We start from the raw sequence: 19,846 nt of genomic DNA, 5'->3' as shown, positions 1-19,846 counted from the left end.
TTACGCAGTTTAAACGGGCTGAACTACGTAGTTTGCGTTACATGTGTTACTTTGCGCTGCGTTACGTAGATTACGTGACGTATGTCACATTTTGCACCGTTACGCCGTTTACTTTCCGCTGCGTTACGCAGCTTGCGTTGCGCGGCTCCCATCGCGCTGCGTTACGTAGATCGCGTAGACTCCCGGCCGTCGCGTTACGCTGCTTGCGTTACGCGCCTGGCGTCACCCCGCGCTACGCAACTTGCGTTGCGCCGCGTTACGTAGTTTCCGTCCCGGCGGCGGGAGCGGGCCAAGATGGCGGCGGGGCCCATCTCGGAGCGGAACCAGGGTGAGCGGCGGGGACCGGGAGGGGAGCGGCAGCGGGGGCCGGGGGGAGGTCGACGGGGGCTGGGCACCTTCAGCTCCCCCTCACGGTTCACCCTCGGGGGGTCCCGGGCTCGGGAGGCCGAGCTGCGGCGCCCCGCTAGGCCGCGGCCTACCCCCGCCGCCGCCTCCTCCTGACGGGGCGCTCGCTCTGTGCCCCCCTCAGACGCCACCGTGTACGTGGGGGGCCTGGACGAGAAGGTGAGCGAGCCGCTGCTGTGGGAGCTCTTCCTCCAGGCCGGGCCCGTGGTCAACACGCACATGCCCAAGGACCGGGTCACCGGGCAGCACCAAGGTGAGGGGGTTCCGGGGGGGTTGGGGAAGGGCGAGCTGGGGCTGAGAGGGGGGGTGCTGGGGGGCAACAGGCCTGCGGGGGGGTGGGGAGGGTGGATTGAGGGTAACAGGGTGAGGTTTAACGCGGCCAAGTGCTGGGTGCTGCTCTTGGGGCACAGGGACCCTGTGTAGGGCTGCGGGGTGGGGGCAGGGGGGCTGGAAATGGGGCAGAGGGAAAGGGGAAAGGGGAAAAGGGGCTGGGGGAGTTGGTCAGCAGCATGCCCAGGTGGGCAGGAAGGCCAGCGGCATCCTGGTTGTGTCAGGGGTAGTGCAGGGCGGTGAGTGTCACAGAATCACCTAGGCTGGAAGAAATCTCCAAGATCACCAAGTCCAAGCTCTGATCTAACACCAACAGCCCTCCGCTAAACCATATCCCTAAGCTCTACATCTAAATGGCTTTTAAAGACCTCCAGGGATGGAGACTCCACCACTTCCCTGGGCAGCCCGTCCCAATGCCTCCCAACCCTTTCTGTAAAGAAGTTTTTCCTCAGATCCAACCTAAACCTCCCCTGGTGCATCTTCAGCCTGTTCCCCCTCATCCTGTGAGGCCGCACCTGGGGTGCTGCGCTCAGTTTTGGGCCCCTCACTGCACGAAGCACATCGAGGCCCTGCAGGGAGGTGGAGGGAGGTGAGGGGTGGGTGCTTGGCAGGGCAGATCGCTGCTCTTGGGCTCTGTTTTTAAAACAAGCAGGGTTGGAGGCAGCAGGGAGCAGCCCGAGGCCGTGCTTCTGCCCCTTCCTAAACCCTCTGCCTCGTTGCAGGCTATGGGTTCGTGGAGTTCCTCAGCGAGGAGGACGCGGATTACGCCATCAAGATCATGAACATGATCAAGCTGTACGGGAAACCGATCCGCGTCAACAAAGCCTCGGCCCACAACAAGAACCTGGACGTGGGGGCCAACATCTTCATCGGCAACCTGGACCCCGAGATCGACGAGAAGCTGCTCTACGACACCTTCAGCGCCTTCGGGGTCATCCTGCAGACGCCCAAAATCATGCGGGACCCCGACACGGGCAACTCCAAGGGCTACGCCTTCATCAACTTCGCGAGCTTCGACGCCTCCGACGCCGCCATCGAGGCCATGAACGGGCAGTACCTCTGCAACCGCCCCATCACCGTCTCCTACGCCTTCAAGAAGGATTCCAAGGGCGAGCGGCACGGCTCGGCAGCCGAGCGCCTGCTGGCAGCCCAAAACCCCCTCTCGCAGGCGGATCGGCCCCACCAGCTCTTCGCCGACGCCCCCCCTCTGCCCTCGGTCCCCACCCCCGTGGTCACCTCGCTGGGCCCCGGGGTCACCCCTCCGGGTGGGTAGGGGCGGTGGGGAGGGGTTTCTGCGCCCTGTTGGGGGGGAAGGAGGGGGTTTGGGGGCTGTTTTGGGGCTCCCAGGGGGGTTTGTGGCAGCAGTGGGCTGCAGAGTGGGCTGGGGAGGGGTTTTGGGGGCAGCAGGTCCCTGGCACCCACCCGGCTCAGCACCCAGTGGTCGGATCCTGAGCTCCTGCTTCACCCCGAGGGTTTTTTTGGGTGTTTTCTGGTCATTTTCTGATCGTTTTCTTGTCGCTGTGGCCGTTTGTGTGTTCAGTCTCCTCCCCAGTTGCCCGTTTTTGTTGTTTTTTTGTTCCTTTTTTTAACTTTTTTCATGCTGCACCCAACCGAACCCTCTCTCCTTCTCTCTCTTTCAGGCCTCCCCCCCCCAGGATCGTTCCCCCCGCCGGTGCCTCCCCCCGGAGCGCTGCCCCCCGGCATGCCCCCTGCCATGCCGCCCCCCCCGATGCCACCAGGAGCAGGAGCCCCCGGCCCCCCCTCGGGGGCTGCACCCAGCGGCGGGCACCCCCCTCACCCTCACCCCTTCCCCCCCGGCGGGATGCATCACCCAGGTAAGCTGTGAGCTCGGGAAGCCCAAATCCCTTTCTGCTGCGGGGTGCCCTTGCGTAAATCCCCCTTCTGCTTTCTTCCCCGAGGTGTTTTTTGGGGTAAAAGGGGGAAAAATCAGCTGCTGTGCGTGGTGTGGCCGTGGTAGAGAGCTCGGGGGGGAAGATCCACAGTTGGCTGCTGAGCAGCAGCCTGAGCTCCCCAGGCTGAAAGGTGCAGAAATAACTCGGTGGGGTTTTCGGGAGGTAATTTAGGGGATAATTCCCTCCTTGATTTGATTTCCCTTGAGCTGCCGAGGCGAAAATGAGACCGGGTTCATCTTCAGGAGTCCCCGGTGCTGTGCTGGGAGGCTGCAGAGGAGGCTCCGAGGCGTTTTTGTTTTCCTCCAGCTCTTGATTCCTGTGTGAGGTGTGAACCTCCCCGGCGCAGCCTGCGGCTCCGCCAGCCGGGAGCTCGTTGGAGCGGCGAGAACAAAATGTTTTCTCTGCTTTCCCTCCCATTTTTAGCCCCAGACATCCAGGCTGCAGTCTGGAGCGCAGAAATTCAGGGAAATTGGCGTCGGTTTGAGAAAAAGATGGGGGAAAAAAAGAACCCTGCTTGAATTTCTTCTCCTCCTGCTTGAATTTCTTCTCCTCCTGCCTGCTCTCGAGCAGCCCCTGGCTCGGGAGCGTGGTCAGGGCTGATTAGGGCGCTCTGTGAGCAGCTGGCTGCTGCTCTCCCCGACCTCAAGCTGCTTTTCTAGCCTTTAGCCAGCCAATTACCCTCGGCAGGCTGCCCTGCAGAGCTGCATCAGGCTCTCGGGCTCCTCAGGAGGAAAGGATTTGTGGATTGGGGTGAAAAGGATAAAATCGTAGGGAAACAACAAAAAACAGAGGGTGGGAGGGACGCAGCCACGCCGAGCACGTTTTGAGGTCGTTGCTGGGGGCCCTGCCTGAGACCCCCGAGGGGGGTGGTTTCTCTCTGAACCCTTTTTAAGGGCTGCACCGTGCTTGCTGGCAAGATTTCACGTTTTTATTTCCTCTCCAAGCGCTATTTCCTCCACTTTATTCCTCAGAACTCGCCCCCTGCATTGAGGCAGAGCTTTTTGCCCCCCCCCCATTTGGTTTTGATAGCAGAAAACTCGACGTGGATTCTCCGCCTGATGTTTTAACCCTCACGAGCTCCCTTTTTCCCCCTTTCTAACCCTTCTTTTCCCCTTTTTTTCCCCCCAGGAATGCCCCCCATGCAGGTGCACCACGGCCCCCCCGGCATGGGCCAGCACCACCCAGGACCCCCGGGCTCCGGAGGGCAGCCCCCGCCACGCCCCCCGCCTGGCATGCCGCACCCCGGCCCCCCTCCCATGGGGATGCCGCCCCGAGGACCTCATTTTGGGTCACCCATGGGTAAGTGGGACCCCCCCGAGAGGCTGCTCAGGGGATTTGGGGATTTGTGGTGCCCTCTGGTGCTGCTTCCTTGCGGGGAGGTGTCTGGGGGCTCTGAGGGGGGGTTTTCCTCGGATTCCCTGCGGTGTGGGGCTTCTCCTGCAGGAGGCAGGGCTGCCTGGGGGAGTTTTTCCCGTTTTCCAAGGGGGGAAGTTTAAAAAAGGGGGGGTGCTGAGCGCTGCTGTGTCCTTTAACCCTGTCTGGGGGTCCTGGGGGGGCAGCAAGGGGCAGCCTCGTGGCCCTCAGAGCTGGGCACCTGCCTCAGGGAATGTGGGGGATAAAACCCATCATTATGGCACAAAAAGACGCTGCCCAGTGCTGAATTTTGAGGTTTGGGGTCATCCCTGGGGGGGTGACACACACGAGGGGCGGCTCCGCTGGGTGTTTTTGGGTGTTTTTGGGGTGTTTTTGGGGTGTTTTGGGGCGTTTTTGGGTGTTTTCTCCAGCCAGGCAGCCCCATGTGGCGAGGATCCCCCCCCCTGAACCCCCCCAGGGTCGCAGTCAGGGTGCTCCCACCAACCTGCGGGCCAGGGGTGGGGCCAGCACCCAAGGGTGGGGTTTTGGGTGGGGTTTTGGGTGGGCTGGGCGGGTGCTGACCCCTTTGCTCTGTCCCTCCAGGTCACCCCGGCCCCATGCCTCACCACGGGATGCGCGGCCCCCCTCCGCTGATGCCTCCCCACGGCTACAACGGCCCCCCTCGCCCCCCACCCTACGGCTACCAGAGGGTCCCCCTGCCCCCCCGGCCCGCCCAGAGGCCCCCCGGGGTGCCCCCGCGGGGTCCCTTGAGGGGCCCCCTGCCCTAAAAGCAGAAGCTTCCTGCTGGGACTTGCTCCCTCCCCATCCTCAGCCCTCCGTTCCCCCTTGGACTGAGGTGTTCGTGCCCGGGAGGCGTCGCTGGGTCCATCCCCGCCACAGCTCCCCCCTCTTTTTTTTATTCCCCCCATCTTTCCCCCCGTTTCTTTTTATAGTGTTCATTTTGGTCGTTTTTTTTCCCTCCTCCCTCCTTTTAACTCCACCCAGAAGATTTTTCGCGGGATTTTTAACGGGATTTTGTTTTTTATGTGAAGCCCATTTACCAATAAACCCTCTGACGAGCAGGGGGCCGTCCCTGCCTCGGCTGCTGCCTGCCCTTTCCTTGCTCGTCCTGATGCTCTGCGTCCCGGTGAGGTGCTGAATCGGGGCTGAAGCCCCCAATCTCCTGCTCCCCCTGGGCTGTTTGCTGCTGGCTGACGTGCTCCAGCCCCAAAACAGCCAAAAATGCATGAGGAAGCCCTAAAATCCGCTGCGTCCTCGGATGTTTGTGCCAGAGCGCCCAGGTAAACGGCCACGCCATTTGGAGGAGAGATTAGGCAGTGAAACCTGCTCTCCCCAGTCCTTCCCTGCTGAGATCCCCGTTTTGATACCGCTCACGGCCACGGGAAACCACTCCAGCTGTGGGTTTGGGGATGATATAACCCACAGGGCAGCAAAATTTGGGGGTGAGCGGGCTCTGGGGGGCAGGAGGTGGAGCAGGTCCGGTCCCTGCGTTGTCTCCGTGCGCTCCGGGTTCTTTTTGGCTATAGGGACTCTTCTCGGGGAGCTGCCGTGGCTCTTCCTTCTGCAGAGAAGCCGTCTCGTTTCCAGCCCTGCTTTTCCTCTCTGCTGGTTGCTTTCTGCTTCGTTTGAACTTCCTAGGGCTAAAGCTGACCTTTAGCTCCCATCTCTGGTCACCCTCGTGGGCCGAAGAGAAAGAACGGTGCCGTGCTTCTCCTCGCAGTCACGGGGTCGCTCGGGACGTGCCTGTGAGGTCTGGAGAGATCCAGACCCTGCTGGGGAGGCAACAAAACCGCTCTGCGAATTTCGTGTCACCTTCGAGGCAGGAGGCCCTCCGAGTGCTGCCTGCGCTGCGCGGCTCCGGCTCCTCCACCTGCGCCAGGAGGAAAAGGAAAAAGAAAACGGTTTCACAGCTATCGCTTCGAGGAACGGAGCTGAAGGGGGAGGAGGAGATGTCTCAGGTGTAAATCAGCAGTAAATCCTCGCTGGTTAAGAGGCCAGAAGCTGCCAAGGGCTCTGCTGCTTGCTCCTGAGCAGCCGGCAGCTGGGCTGGAGGTGTTTTTTTTTCCTTCCTGATGAGCTCTGTTTACCACACGCCCGCTGTTTGGACCGCTCTGCCCAGGCGTGGGGCTGTCGTTTTGCCTTCCCCGCTGTGGTCTGCGTGCCGAAGGAGCTCCGCCGCGTGTCCTGACGTTCCCCCAGCCCCAGCTCTCTCACCTCCAGGCCTGCAGAACGTGGCTGCAAGAGCTGAAATCTGAAATCCAAACGCTTCAAACGACAAGCGCCGAAACCCCCCCGCTGCGGGCGATGGGTGCAGGGGAGGACGCGTTAATGCAGTGTGGAAAAACACCTCTGAAGGCGAGGAGACCCTAAGGGAGTGAATTTGAAGGGCTGTGGGGTTTGGCTTCTGGGGTTTAGCTTGCGATGGGTGCGGAGGAGCCGAGAGGGGCCACCCATGGGTGCTCGACCTGCCTGCGGAGAGCTGGGTGCAGAGAGCAAACGGCAGCCGTGATTTCACTGCCAATGTTTGGGTGACCAAAGCCCAAAATCCCCGCCAGCTCCCGTGGTTGTGAACGTGTTCCTGGAGGGGCAGAGGATCGCGCCAGGGAGGGAGGCAGCTCGCCAGCCATCGATCAGACCTCGACGCGGGCCACGAGCGAGGTGGCTCGCTCGCTCCTGCGCCGGGGTGACCTTGGCAGCCTCCTGCGAGGCTCAGCACCACCTTCAGCCGCTTTCCCCGTGCCACCTCCTCCTGGGAGCTGCCTCCCGAGCAGCGGGGCTGCTGAATGCAGGAGCTCCAGCCCCGGATTCAGCCCTCGCTGCTGATTTGGGGCCGTCGGCAGCGCAGCCCTCGGCTTTCGTTTCGTCGCCACCTTCGCCTGCCGCGCTGGTTAAGCCTCTGCAGTGTGTGTGTGTGCGCAGGGAGGGAACGGCTTCTATTTTAATAGCTGTTCCTGGCAAAAAGAAAAAAAAAAGATGCCTTTATGCCTTTTTTTTCCTCCCTCCAGTGAGCTGTCAGGGTGGGGAAGAGCCCTGCTCCAGCCCAGGTGGGTCCTGGGGGGGACCCCAAGAAACCAGCACGTCCCAGAAGGAGCCACCGTGCCCCGGGACATCACTCGAGCGCAGCCACCAGAGCCCACCTTGGGTTTTATCCCCTCGTGCCCGCCTTTTTTAGGCCTTGGTAAAGGAGAAAGGCTGAGAAGCAGCAGCTGGGGGGAGAGGGACAGGCTGCCCCCCCCCGGCCCTGCTGCAGTGCGTGTCGCTTTTCTTTTTTCACACGGGAGCCTCGGGGCTGAGCACGAGCTCCCGGCTGCTGCGCCGAGGGGAAGGGGACGCGGTGGCAGCGTGGCACATGAGTCAGAGCTCGGTGGGACGTGGCACCCCGAGGGAGCAGCGCTCACCCAGCACATTTTAGGAGAGCCCCCCCACTGCCAGAACCAGCCCTGGCTGGGCTGAAGCCCCCCCCCCCCCCTTAGCTCAGCCCCGTTCCCTGTTGTAGGATGGTTCCCATCAGGGGCTCCTTTGGTTGTGGGGCTTTTCCCAAATCCTTCCCCAAACCCCATTTCCCCACTCCCCAACCCCGTTGGCCTCCTGCAGAGCCCGTCCAGGTGCTCGAGCTGCCCCTCGCCCTGCTCCTTTTGGCCTTCGGCCTCGCTCGTACCCCGAGCTCCTCGGCCTCGTAGCAGGAGGACGGGGTCCTGCTGAGGGTCCTGCTGGGTGCTGAGACCTGCCCAGCTCATTGCATGAGGGAAGGAGCAGAGGGGGGAGCGGGGGGAGCAGGCACGCCCCCCCCCAGCTCACTGCACAAGGGGGGGGAGCAGGCATGGCTTTTTGGGGTCCCCCCAAAAAGAGGGAGACCCCCTCCTGGGCACCCTGCGTCCCCCAAGAGGGAGCTGGGTTATGTTTTTTTTTTTGGGGTGGAGTGCTACAGAGCTGATTTCACCCCCCCTGGGGCAAATCCTTCACCGGGGGGGGGGGAATTTGGGGTTTGGGCACCCCCCACCTCCCCCCCCCCCCAGTGCCTACGCTCCTCCCAGCGCCGTCGGGAGCGTTTGTGCTGCATCACGACGGGAGGGCCTCGCGCGGCCCCGTCCAGGCGGACAAAATTTGATCGGAAGAAATCGAAATCCCCCCCCCATCCATTCCCCCCCCCCCATCCCCCCGGAGGAGGACGTGACTCAGATTGTGTGCGTGTGTTGGGGAGGGGGGGTTGGCAGCACCTCGCACCCCGTTACGACCCCCCCCTTTTCCCCTCCAGCCCCTCGGAGCACGGGAACCCCTCTCCCTTGGGATCTCCCTGGGGGTGTCGGAGCATCGCCGCCCTCCTCGCGCCTTGGCGAAAAAACGAAGAAGGGAGAGCCCCCCCCCCAGCCCTGCATCGCTGGTAGCTGTAGCACGGCCCCCCCCCTCCCTCTTGCTGCCTCCCTTCTTGCAATGGACTCTCCCAGCGCTCAGCGTGTGTGGCGGAGGCTGCGGCGTTAGCGCTGGTACCCGCGAGCTGTTTTCCTGCCACATCCCTGCCGGAGCATCCTCCCGCCACCGGAGAGGAGAGCGGGGCCGCAGCAGCAGGTAAGGGGGAGAGAAAGGAGAAAAAAAAGGAGAAAAATGGAGAAAAAAGGAGAAAGGAGAAAAAAGGAGAAAGGGCTTCGGGGAAGGGGATTGCCTTCCTCCTCCTCCTCCTCTCCTCGCTGCCTTTCCCGAGCATCCTCGGGGTTGCCGGCTGACGGATGAGGGGTTCGGCTTCCCCTTTCCCGTGGCTGTGGCCATTTTGTCCTGAAAAACCTTGCCTCCGGCTTCGGGTTGTCTTGATTTTTGATTTTTTTTATTATTTTAATGTGCGTGCTTGGTAGCCCCTCGGCATCCCTGCCCTGTGGCCGGGCTCCAGCACCAGCGGGGATTTCGTTGCTGGCACGGAGATTTCTCCTGGGGGCACCGGCGGGTTTTGGGGAGGGGGAGCCCCTTGGCTCCCCCCTGGGGGTGCTGAGGGGGGGGCTCGGCAATGACCTTGGGCACCGGGGGGGTTTCCAACTCCTCTCCCTTGTCGCCATGTTCTGGCTGCTCTGCGGAAAGGCCGGGGGCTGCGGGGGGGACCCAGACGTGGGAACCCCCTTTTTTGGGGGGGGTCTTGGGGTGCGCAGCGAGGCAAGGCTGCAGCCATCACCGGCACCTGGCAGGAGGAAAAGGCTCCGGAGCCCCCCAGCCTGGCTGGGGGCTGGCAGTGCCCCCCCGGGCTAACGCCACCGATGGGGTAGGGGGCCAGCAGCGCCTTTGTGCAGCCAGGGGAGCATTTTTGGGGCCCCCCCGTTTTACCTACGGGGCGCCTCGTGAGATCAAACCCCTCATCTTGATAACCTGCATGGTGCCAGCTCGGCTCCTCGAGGCTCCCCGGAGCCCAGCGGTGACCTTGGTGCACGCGGACGGGCCCCGTCCCCCCCCCCCCCCCCCGGTGGCTTCTCGGCCTCCCTTCTGCTCCCCTCGCCCTTTGCCAGCTCCCTGCTGCTGCGAGCTGTGTCACCGTGCCACCCGGGGGGGGGCAGCCCCCACAGGGGGCAAAATGACCTTGGCGCTGCCAAGGCCACGGCTCGGCTCCTTCCAGCGCCTTCAGGAGCCAACCGGGGGGGCTCCCCAGGATGGGATTTTTTTTGCTCCCCACCAAGCCGGGGAACAGAGGGCGGTGGGCGTCCGAGGGAATTGAGGCTGCCTGGAGGTCCCTGCCCGGCTTCATTCAGAAATCAGCTCAGGAAAAGGGGGGGGGGGGAATGAGGGAATAAGGGGGGGGCTGTGGCGTGCCGCAGCGCCGGCACCGCACCGTCCCCGGGTGCCTGCGCAGAGCCGGCGTGGGCGCCCACCCCGGGGGGAGCGCTGCTGACGGCCCCGGCTATTTTGGAAGGGCTAATTTTAGCTCGCCGCCGTGCCCTGTCCCCCCTCTCTCTCTGTCGGTGGGGGGGGGGGCGCAGGGGGAAGGGGGGGGGGACACACAAACACACGCGCGCTGACGGCTGCGTCCCTCTCCCTGCGGCTCAACTTCTGCGGCGCTGACCGCGCGTGGCTGCTGCTGCCCGGAGGCTTTTGTGCTGCCGGGGGGTCAAAAATAGCAATTTGGGGGGGTTGGGGGGGTCGTGACGGGCCCCTCAGCAGGGCCAGCGGTGCCCGTACCCGGTGGTGTCTGGGGGCCATCCCTGTCATGGGCTGGGCTGAGCTTTTGTGGGGTTGGGGGGGGTCCCAGCAGGGTGGCAGCACGGGGCCAGGGCTCTGGCCGAAGGCTCTGGTGAAGCCGCAGCCAAATTTTTTCTGGAAGCCTCCCCGGGGAACGTGGCCTTGGGCACGTGGTCCCCGGCGCCGCCTCTGCCACCGCGGCGAGCTTCGGGCACCTGGATCGGGGCTGGGGACCCCTCCCCAGGGCCCCCCCAGCCCCAAACCTCCTTCGGCACCCTGCTGTGGATCGCCGGCCCGGGGCACCGATGCCAAGTTGGGGAGGTTTTGGGGCCCCCCGTGGCTTTTGGGGGCTGGTTCCCCTCGTGGTCCCTGTGGGGTCGGTGGTGGCTCAGGCTGCGTGGTGCTGGTTTCTCTCCGTCCTGCCCTTCCCGAGGGATCGGGGTGGTTTTGGCACCCGGAGCCGGCCTGGTTCCTGGCGGTGACTTGCAATCCTGGCTGAACCCGCCGGGGACGCGCTGCCTGCGGCCTGGTGGCAGCGATGTCCCCGATGTCCCCTCGGTTTCCTTGTCCCCTGTCCCTTGAGGGCGAGGTGGGATGTGGGATGGGTGACCCCCCTGGAGATGGGCAGGGGTTTCCCAAGCCCTCGCTGTCACCGGGACCCTACCCCCTGGGGGGGCACCATGCGCCCTGCTGGGGCCCACAGAGCCCCGGGGTCCCCATCCTGGGGTCCCCATCCCTGTCCCCATCCCCAGGGTCCCCTCCCCAGGACCCCATCCCCAGGTCCCCGTCCCCAGGGTCCCCTCCGCAGGGTCCCTGTCCCCGTGTCCCCATCCCTGTCCCCATCCCCAAGGTCCCATCCCCAGGACCCCATCCCCAGGTCCCTGTCCCCATGTCCCCATCCCTGTCCCCATCCCCAGGGTCCCCTCCCCAGGACCCCGTCCCCATGTCCCTGTCCCCAGGACCCCGTCCCCAAGGTCCCCGTCCCCATGTGCCTGTCCCCATGTCCCCATGTCCCTGTCCCCATGTCCCCATCCCGTGACCCCCTCGCCCTATGGGTGCCACGAGCCAGGGGCAAGGGGGGGAGGTAGGGCAGGTGCGTGGCCACACCCCCTGAAGCTGATTGGCCGAACGGCTGGGCCGTGCCCCCCAGCCCCATTGATGCCGGTGGGGTGGCCACGCCCCCCCGCAGCTGATTGGCTCCCGGCCCAGCCCCACCCACCCGGCCCCATTGAGGAGGTGGCGCCGCCTTTTTCTCAATGGGCTGATGGGGAGCAGCGGGAGGCACTGGGGGGGTCCCATGGCCTGGGGCCCCTGGGCTGTCCCTGGGTGCTCGGAGGGGCTGTGGGGCCCACCTGCACCCTCCTCATCCCAATCACTGCTGGGATTCCCTCTGCGGGTCCTGTCCCCATCAGGGATCCCCCATCCCCACTGGGGTCCCTTTTGGGGGGGCCATTGAGGCAGGGGTGAGGTGGCCCCATTGGCTTTCGGCTCGCCCATTCTCCTGTGCGGGTCCATCCTCCCTCTCCCCGCATCAAACCGGCCTCCCGTGTGCCTTGCTCCCTCCTCACCCCCGTTTATTTTTTGCTCCCGGCCCCGCGGTGCTGTGGAAGTGAAGCTCGGGGGGTCCCACAGACCCTAACGTGTGCCCCCCCCTCTCATGGGGAGCATCGCCCAAGCAGGGCTGACCCCAGGACCACTGCCCCAAGGCTGGGAGGTGCTGGGAGAGAAGGGACCAAGGTGAACAAGCCCCGTGCTCAGCCGCGTTGTTGGCCACTGGGGAATCCACTTTGGATTCCAACGAGGCCAACGGGTGCCCAAAGGCCGCCGAAATGTGTCTGCGAGAGCTTTGCTCCTCCGAATGAGCGTGGTTGGGGGGCACTCTGAGAGCTGACAACCCCCCCTGGAGCTGTTCCTGCGACCCCAAGCCGGGCTCTCCTGCCCAGGTCCCTGCAGCCTCACCACGGGGCGGAGGTGCCCCAAATCCTCCCGTCTCCATCTGAACCGGGAGGAAAAGTGCTGTAAATTGCGCCGTCCTTGGGCCTCGCAGACCTCGGAGGGGCTGTGCGGGGCCATTCCCAACCTAATGCAGGCTCCGCTTGTGTCTGGGCTCCCCAGGTCTGGGGTCCCCCCCCACCCCGCGCCCCCTCCCAGCCTTCGCCACGTGGATGGGTGGCGGCGCCGCCGCCCGGCCCCAAACACCCCACTGCCGAGCAAGGGCGTGAGGGCGCAGCCCCGACGCGGAGCCCCCCTCCCCGGCCTCAATTCCTCACCGGTGCCCAAACCCAGCCCCCCGGCACCATGGATGAGAGCTTCCGAGACCGGACGGCGTTCATCCGGGGCGCCAAGGACATCGCCAAGGAGGTGAAGAAGCACGCGGCCAAGAAGGTGAGCAAGGGCATGGACCGCATGCAGGACGAGTACACCAAGCGCTCCTACACCCGCTTCGAGGAGGAGGAGGACGATGAAGACTACCCGCCGCAGGACGGCTACTACCGGGGGGGCGAGGGGGCCAACGAGGAGGAGGGGGCTTCCAGCGACGCCACCGAGGGCCACGACGAGGAGGACGAGATCTACGAGGGCGAGTACCAGGGCATCCCCCGGCACGACTCGATGAAAGGCGGGGAGCGGCTGGGGGCCGAGGCGGCCGCCGGCGCCTTCGACGACACCGAGGGGCAGCGGAGGAAGGACAAGGAGGAGCTGGCGCAGCAATACGAGCTGATCCTGCAGGAGTGCGGCCACGGCCGCTTCCAGTGGACCCTCTACTTCGTCCTGGGACTGGCCCTGATGGCCGACGGCGTGGAGGTCTTCGTGGTGGGCTTCGTGCTGCCCAGCGCCGAGAAGGACATGTGCCTCTCCGACTCCAACAAGGGGATGCTGGGTGAGCCTTGGGGGGGGGCTTTTGGGACAGGGGTGGGGTCGAGGGGGCAGGGAGGGGATGTGGGGGGACAGGGGAGTGAGGGGGGGGAGTGGGAGGGTAGGGGGACAGGGAGGGACAGCGGGGTATGGGGGACATTGGGAGGTGGGGGGGCACGGAGGGGGATATGGGGTGTGGGGACATGGGGTATGGGGACACGAGCAGATTAGGGGACATGGAGGGGGACAAGAGAAGGTAGGGGGGCATGGAAGGGCAGCTGGGATGTGGGGGACACGGAGAGGGAAATGGGGTGTGGGGGACGTGAGGAGAGAGGGGGACAAGGAAGGGGACGTGGGGTATGGGGGGGGGAGCAGATAAGGGGACATGGAGGGACACCGAGGGGACGGGGAGGGGCAGAGGGGGCATGGGGGACATCGAGTGGGGGGGATGTGGGGGGACGTGGCATATAGGGGGCACGGGAGCAGAAAGGAGAATGTGTGTGGGGGGGGAAACACAGGGATGTGAGCAGGGGGAGGGGTGTGGGAGGACAGGGAGGGAGATGGGGATGGGGGGGATTTGGGGAGATTTGGGGAGATTTGGGGGGATTTGGGGCACATAGGAAGTGTGGGAGGCCATGGGGTGGGGGGGGTGTGCGTGTCCTTCCCCCTGAAGGACAAGCGGGACTCGGGGATGGGGGGGGACACGGGAGGGGACAGGGGACATGGGGGGGGGACACAGGAGATTTGGGGACATGGGGGGGTTTCAGGAGCTCTCTGGGCATCCAGCTCCCTCCAGCCTCCTCCTCCCAGTCCCACACTGGGCCCAGCTGGGAAAACTGGGGGGGGGGAGAGGCAGCAGCCGGAGGGGGGGGTGAGCATCACTGCGCAGCCAGGCAGTGCCTCGTGCCCCCCCCCGGAGCCGCAGGCTTATCTCCCTGGTCCTGCTCGGGGCTGATAAGGGGACGCTGAGTGCTCTGGGGGGGGGGGGGGGGCTGCGGGTGGCTGCGTTGGCTGCACTGCGGCACCCCCCCCTCCCCATTCCCCCCCCCCATTGCAGCCCAAATTCCGAGTGTAATTGTGTGCCCCCCCCGCCCAGACCTGGCAAACTCAGGGCAGGAGGAGGGGAGGGGGGGGGGGGGGGCTGGATGCAGACAATGAGAGGAGGGGGGGGGGCTCTGGGTTTATGCTGGGGGGGGGATCTCTGCCCCCTGCACCCCCTCAGCACCCCCCAGTACCGAGTCCTCGCCCCAAGCACCGCCGGTGCCGGGGGTCCCTCGGTGCGTGGGGCTGAGGGGCTGACACCGCTGTGTCCCCCCCCTTGTCCCCGTGTCCCCCATCCCGTGTCCCCTGTCCCCCCCCCCCAGGGCTCATCGTGTACCTGGGCATGATGGTGGGCGCCTTCCTGTGGGGCGGGCTGGCCGACCGCCTGGGCCGACGGCAGTGCCTCCTCATCTCCCTCTCCGTCAACAGCGTCTTCGCCTTCTTCTCCTCCTTCGTCCAAGGCTACGGCACCTTCCTCTTCTGCAGGCTGCTCTCGGGCGTGGGGTAAGGGGGGGGCACGGCGCCCTGGGAGGAGGTGGGGGGTGTCCATGTGTGTGTTTGTGTCCCCCCCCCATCTCCTCAGCCTCCCCTGACGGCCGCTCTGCCCCCGTCCCCAGCATCGGCGGCTCCATCCCCATCGTCTTCTCCTATTTCTCTGAGTTCCTGGCGCAGGAGAAGCGCGGGGAGCACCTGAGCTGGCTCTGCATGTTCTGGATGATCGGGGGCATCTACGCCTCGGCCATGGCTTGGGCCATCATCCCCCACTACGGTAAGGGCGCCGGCGCTCGCCGGGCTCTCCGGGGCTCGGTGCCACCTCCGTGTCCCCCCCCCCGGTCCCATCCCGTCCCCTCCCCGCAGGTTGGAGCTTCCAGATGGGCTCCGCGTACCAGTTCCACAGCTGGAGGGTTTTCGTCCTGGTCTGCGCCTTCCCCTCCGTCTTCGCCATCGGGGCGCTCACCACCATGCCCGAGAGCCCCCGCTTCTTCCTGGAGGTGACCGGAGCTGGAAAAGGGGTGCTGGGGGTGTCCCGTCCCCCCCCAACCCAGCCTCAAATGGGTGCTGGGGATGGAGGGTGGGGGGGAAATGGGGCAGGGGTGGTCCCAGGGCGAACCCGGGTTTTGTGTTGCAGAACGGCAAACACGACGAGGCCTGGATGGTGCTGAAGCAGGTCCACGACACCAACATGAGGGCCAAGGGCCACCCCGAGAGGGTCTTTTCGGTGAGAACCCCCCCGCCCCACACCCCCACACCCCCATACCCACCCCGCCACCCCCCAGCTGCCACCTCCGGGAAAAGCACCCCCGTGGAGAGGGTGGGAGAGGGGTGCAGCTCTACATCAGCGGGTGGGGAAACTGAGGCACGAGGCTGGGCTCACGGCCACCGTGCCCAGAGCGTCCCCCCCCCCCGCACCCGCAGGTCACCCACATCAAGACCATCAAGCGGGAGGACGAGCTCATCGAGATCCAGTCAGACACCGGCACGTGGTACCGGCGCTGGCTCGTCCGATTCCTCAACCTCTCGCAGCAGGTGGGGACTTGGGGGGGTGTGGGGGGGTGTGGGGGGGTGGCCCTGCTGTCCCCCTGCGGTGTCCCCTTGTCACCTCCTGTCCTTTCCCCGTAGGTTTGGAGCAACTTCCAGCAGTGCTTCGCGCCTGAGTACCGGCGCATCACGCTGATGATGATGGCCGTGTGGTTCACCATGTCCTTCAGGTGGGGCCGGGGAAATGGGGGGGGGGAAATGGGGGGAGGCACCCATGGGTGGGGGCAGCTGGTGGTATGGGGATGGGGATATGGGGATGTGGGGACGGGGATGGTGGCAGGGGGATGGGGATATGGGGATGGGGATGGTGGCACGGGGATTGGGATGGTGGCATGGGGACAGGGATGGTGGCATGGGCATTGGGATGGTGGCACGTGGATGGGGATGGGGATATGGGGACGGGGATGGTGGCAAAGGGATGGGGATGGTGGCATGGGGACAGAGATGGTGGCACGGGGATGGGGATGGTGTTGTGGGGACAGGGATGGTGGCATGGGCATTGGGATGGTGGCACGTGGATGGGGATGGGGATATGGGGACAGGGATGGTGGCATGGGGACAGGGATGGTGTAATGGGGATGGGGATCATGGAACAGGGACGAGGATGGTGACATGGGGACAGGGAGGGTGATATGGGGATGGGGATGGTGGCACAGGGACGGGGATGGTGACACGGGGCCGGGGGCCGGGTTGTTGGCGGCCGGGCTCAGCCCCTCTCTCTCACCCCGCAGCTACTACGGGCTGACGGTTTGGTTCCCGGACATGATCAAGCACCTGCAGAACATCGAGTACGCCTCGCGCACCAAACTCTTCACCCGCGAGAAGGTCCGGCACTTCACCTTCAACTTCACCCTGGAGAACCAGATCCACCAGGGCGGCGAGTACTTCAACGACAAGTGCGTGGCCGCCGGGGACGGGGACACCGGGACGGGGGGCTCGGGGGACGGCAGCGAGCCCTTTTCCCCCCTCTTTTTGCCCCATCCCCAGGTTCATCGGCCTGAAGATGAAGTCGGTGACGTTCGAGGACTCGCTGTTCGAGGAGTGCTACTTCGAGGACATCACCTCCAGCAACACCTTCTTCAAGAACTGCACCTTCATCTCCACCGTCTTCTACAACACGGGTACGAGCGGGGACGGGGGCTGCACAGAACCCCCCCCTCGATCCTCGCCGCCCCTTTTACGACCCGTTTGGGGTCCCCCCCTTGCAGATCTCTTCGAGTACAAGTTCATCAACAGCCGGGTGCTGAACAGCACCTTCCTGCACAACAAGGAGGGCTGCCAGCTGGACTTCAGCGACGACAACAACGCCTACATGATTTACTTCGTCAGCTTCCTGGGCACCTTGGCCGTGCTCCCCGGGAACATCGTCTCGGCCCTACTCATGGACAAGATCGGCCGCCTCCGCATGCTGGGTGGGCACCCCCAATTTCATCCCCACCAGGTTTTTTTTTTGGGGTCCTGGACCGTGGGCAGGTGATGCTGCGCTCAGGCACCTCAGGTGGGGAGTTGTGGCCCGTTGTGGGCTCCCCGGCGCAAAAAGGATGGGGGGGTCCTGGGATGAGGTCAGCAGAAGGCCATAAAGGTGCTATAGGGCCTGGGGCATCTTCCAGGTTTTGGGATCTGGGGGTGGCCAGCCTGGGGACAGGAGGTTGAGAGGGGATCTCAGTGTGTGGGGTGGGGGGCACAGGGGTTTGGGCAACCTCATCTCAGCGCCCTGCGGGGACAGGACAAGGGGCGACGGCCATAAAACGGAGCCCAGGACTTTCTGCACCAGTTTCTTCCCAGTAAGGCTGACGGAGCACTGGGACGGGCCGCCCAGGGAGATTTTGGGGCTCCTTTGGAGGTTTTTGAGCCCCATCTGGACGCCTCCCCGGGCACCCCCTCTAGGGAACGGCTTTGGCACAGGGGGGACCTTTGGCACAGGGGGGACCCGATGCTCTCCGCAGCTCTCTCCCAACCCCTCCAGCTCCCCAATTCTTTAATTCTCCCCTTTTTTGGGGGGTGCGAGGTGCCCCCGGCCCTGACGCTGTTCCCCCCCCCACCCCCCCGCAGCCGGCTCCAGCGTGATGTCCTGCGTGAGCTGCTTCTTCCTCTCCTTCGGCAACAGCGAGTCGGCGATGATCGCGCTGCTCTGCCTCTTCGGCGGCGTCAGCATCGCCTCCTGGAACGCCCTGGACGTGCTCACCGTGGAGCTCTACCCCTCCGACAAGAGGTGCCGGGGGGCCGGGGGGGCCAGGGTGTGGGGCGCAGGGTGACAGGGAAAAGGTTTTGGGGGCCGGGTGCAGGGTTTCGGGGTCCTGGTGTGAGGTTTGTGCGTTAAATGTGAGGATTTGGGGGCTGGGTGAGGGGATTTGGGTGCTGGGTATGAGGGTTTTGGGTCCAGGTGTGAGGTTTTGGGTCCAGGTGCAAGGATTTGGGTGCCAGATAAGAGGTTTTGGGTACAGGTGCAAGGATTTGGGTGCCAGATAAGAAGTTTTTGGGTGCCAGGTATGAGGTTTTGGGTGCCGGGTGCAAGGTTTTGGGTGCCAGGTATGAGGATTTGGGGTGCTGGGTACGAGGTTTTTGGGTTCAGGTGCAAGGTTCTGGGGGCCGGGTGCAGGGTTTCGGGGTCCTGGTGTGAGGTTTTGTGTGTTAAATGTGAGGATTTGGGTGCTGGGTGCGGGGATTTGGTGCTGGGTATGAGGGTTTTGGGTCCAGGTGCAAGGATTTGGGTCCAGGTGTGAGGTTTTGGGTGCCAGGTGCAAGGATTTGGGTGCCAGATAAGAGATTTTTGGGTGCCAGCTATGAGGTTTTGGGTGCCAGGTACAAGATTTTTGGGTCCAGGTGCAAGGATTTGGGTCCAGGTGCAAGGTTTTGGGGTTCAGGTATGAGGATTTGGGTCCAGGTGTGAGGTTTTGGGTACAGGTGCAAGGATTTGGGTGCCAGATAAGAGGTTTTGGGTGCCAGGTGCGAGGTTTGGGGGTCCAGGTGCAAGGATTTGGGTCCAAGTGTGAGATTTTGGGTACAGGTGTGAGATTTTGGGTGCTGGCTATGAGGTTTTTGGGTCCAGGTGTGAGGTTTTGGGTGCCGGGTTCAAAGATTTGGGTCCAGTTTATGAGGTTTTGGGTGCCGGGTTCAAGGATTTGGGTCCAGTTTATGAGGTTTTGGGTGCCAGGTGCAAGGATTTGGGTCTAATTTATGAGGTTTTGGGTGCCGGGCACACAATTTTGATGCCCACCTACCAGATTTTCGCACCCAGTCACAAACATTCAGTCACAGAGCGCAAGGAACCAAAACCCTGGAGATCATCCCGGATGGGCACCCCCCTTCCTAATTCCCACCCCCCCCAATTAATTCCCCGCAGGACGACGGCGTTCGGCTTCCTCAACGCGCTGTGCAAGCTGGCGGCCGTGCTGGGCATCAGCATCTTCACCTCCTTCGTGGGCATCACCAAAGCCGTGCCCATCCTCCTGGCCTCCACCGCCCTGGCCCTCGGCAGCTCCCTCGCCTTGAAATTGCCGGAGACCCGCGGGCAAGTGCTGCAGTGAGGGGGGGCGACACATAAATGGGGAGAGGACCCCCCCCCTCCACCAGCCCCTATCTCGCCCCTCATCCCGGCTCTCCCCTCCTCCTCCTCCTCGCCCCCTCTCCTTTTTATTTTTATTTTTATTTTATTTTATTTTTATTTTATTTAATTTTTAATTTTTATTTTTATAATTTTTATTTTATTTTATTTTATTTTATTTTATTATTTTATTTATTATTTTATTATTTTATTTTTTATTTTATTTATTATTTTATTTTATTTTTATTTTATTTTTATTTTATTTTATTTTATTTTTAATTTTTATTTTTAATTTTTATTTTATTTTATGATTTTATTTATTATTTTATTATTTTATTTTTTATTTTATTTTATTTTTATTTTATTTTATATTTTATTTTAATTTTTATTATTTTTATTATTTTATTATTTTATTATTTTTTATTATTTTATTATTTTATTTATTATTTTATTATTTTATTTATTATTTTATTTATTATTTTATTTTTTTGGGGGGGGGGGGCTTAGTCTCGTTACACACTGTGAAACGTCTTCTTGGAGCATTCGGGATTTTTTTCGGTCATTTGCACTTAACTCCCCCCCCCCAACCCTTTTTCCTCCCCCCCCCAAAAAAACAAACCCTTGAGTCCCCCCCCACCTCCCCAAATTTCTTTTCTCGGTGTCACCCCGTCTGTGCAAAGCTGCTCGCTGCTGG

General features: G+C 62.8%; 2 protein-coding genes across 3 annotated transcripts; both read left to right on the top strand.

The window, feature by feature from the left end:
* Positions 1 to 168: 168 nt before the first annotated feature.
* Positions 169 to 4,928, top strand: SF3B4 (splicing factor 3b subunit 4). The gene is made up of 6 exons (XM_038167944.2): positions 169 to 328; positions 530 to 658; positions 1,458 to 2,000; positions 2,376 to 2,570; positions 3,777 to 3,947; positions 4,605 to 4,928. Exons 1-6 carry the CDS (start codon positions 295 to 297, stop codon positions 4,787 to 4,789), a joined length of 1,257 nt encoding a protein of 418 aa, XP_038023872.2. The 5' UTR covers positions 169 to 294; the 3' UTR covers positions 4,790 to 4,928.
* Positions 4,929 to 8,217: 3,289 nt separating this feature from the next.
* On the top strand, positions 8,218 to 19,232 carry SV2A (synaptic vesicle glycoprotein 2A). Of its 2 annotated transcripts, XM_072028177.1 has the most exons (13): positions 8,218 to 8,588; positions 12,291 to 13,053; positions 14,393 to 14,573; positions 14,687 to 14,838; positions 14,928 to 15,061; positions 15,199 to 15,288; positions 15,486 to 15,596; positions 15,690 to 15,778; positions 16,340 to 16,504; positions 16,596 to 16,729; positions 16,817 to 17,020; positions 17,661 to 17,820; positions 18,952 to 19,232. In XM_072028177.1, the coding sequence occupies exons 2-13, from the start codon at positions 12,474 to 12,476 to the stop codon at positions 19,133 to 19,135; spliced, it is 2,184 nt and encodes a 727-aa protein (XP_071884278.1). In that variant the 5' UTR covers positions 8,218 to 8,588; positions 12,291 to 12,473; the 3' UTR covers positions 19,136 to 19,232. The 2 variants fall into 2 exon arrangements, with proteins under 2 accessions (XP_071884278.1, XP_038024071.2); XM_038168143.2 differs by lacking the exon at positions 8,218 to 8,588 and having other exon boundaries at positions 11,912 to 13,053.
* The last annotated feature ends 614 nt before the right edge of the window (positions 19,233 to 19,846 follow it).

This window comes from Anas platyrhynchos, chromosome 26, assembly GCF_047663525.1.
Source record: "Anas platyrhynchos isolate ZD024472 breed Pekin duck chromosome 26, IASCAAS_PekinDuck_T2T, whole genome shotgun sequence".
Classification (NCBI taxonomy): domain Eukaryota; kingdom Metazoa; phylum Chordata; class Aves; order Anseriformes; family Anatidae; genus Anas; species Anas platyrhynchos.
This window is presented reverse-complemented; position numbering and strand designations above follow the sequence as displayed.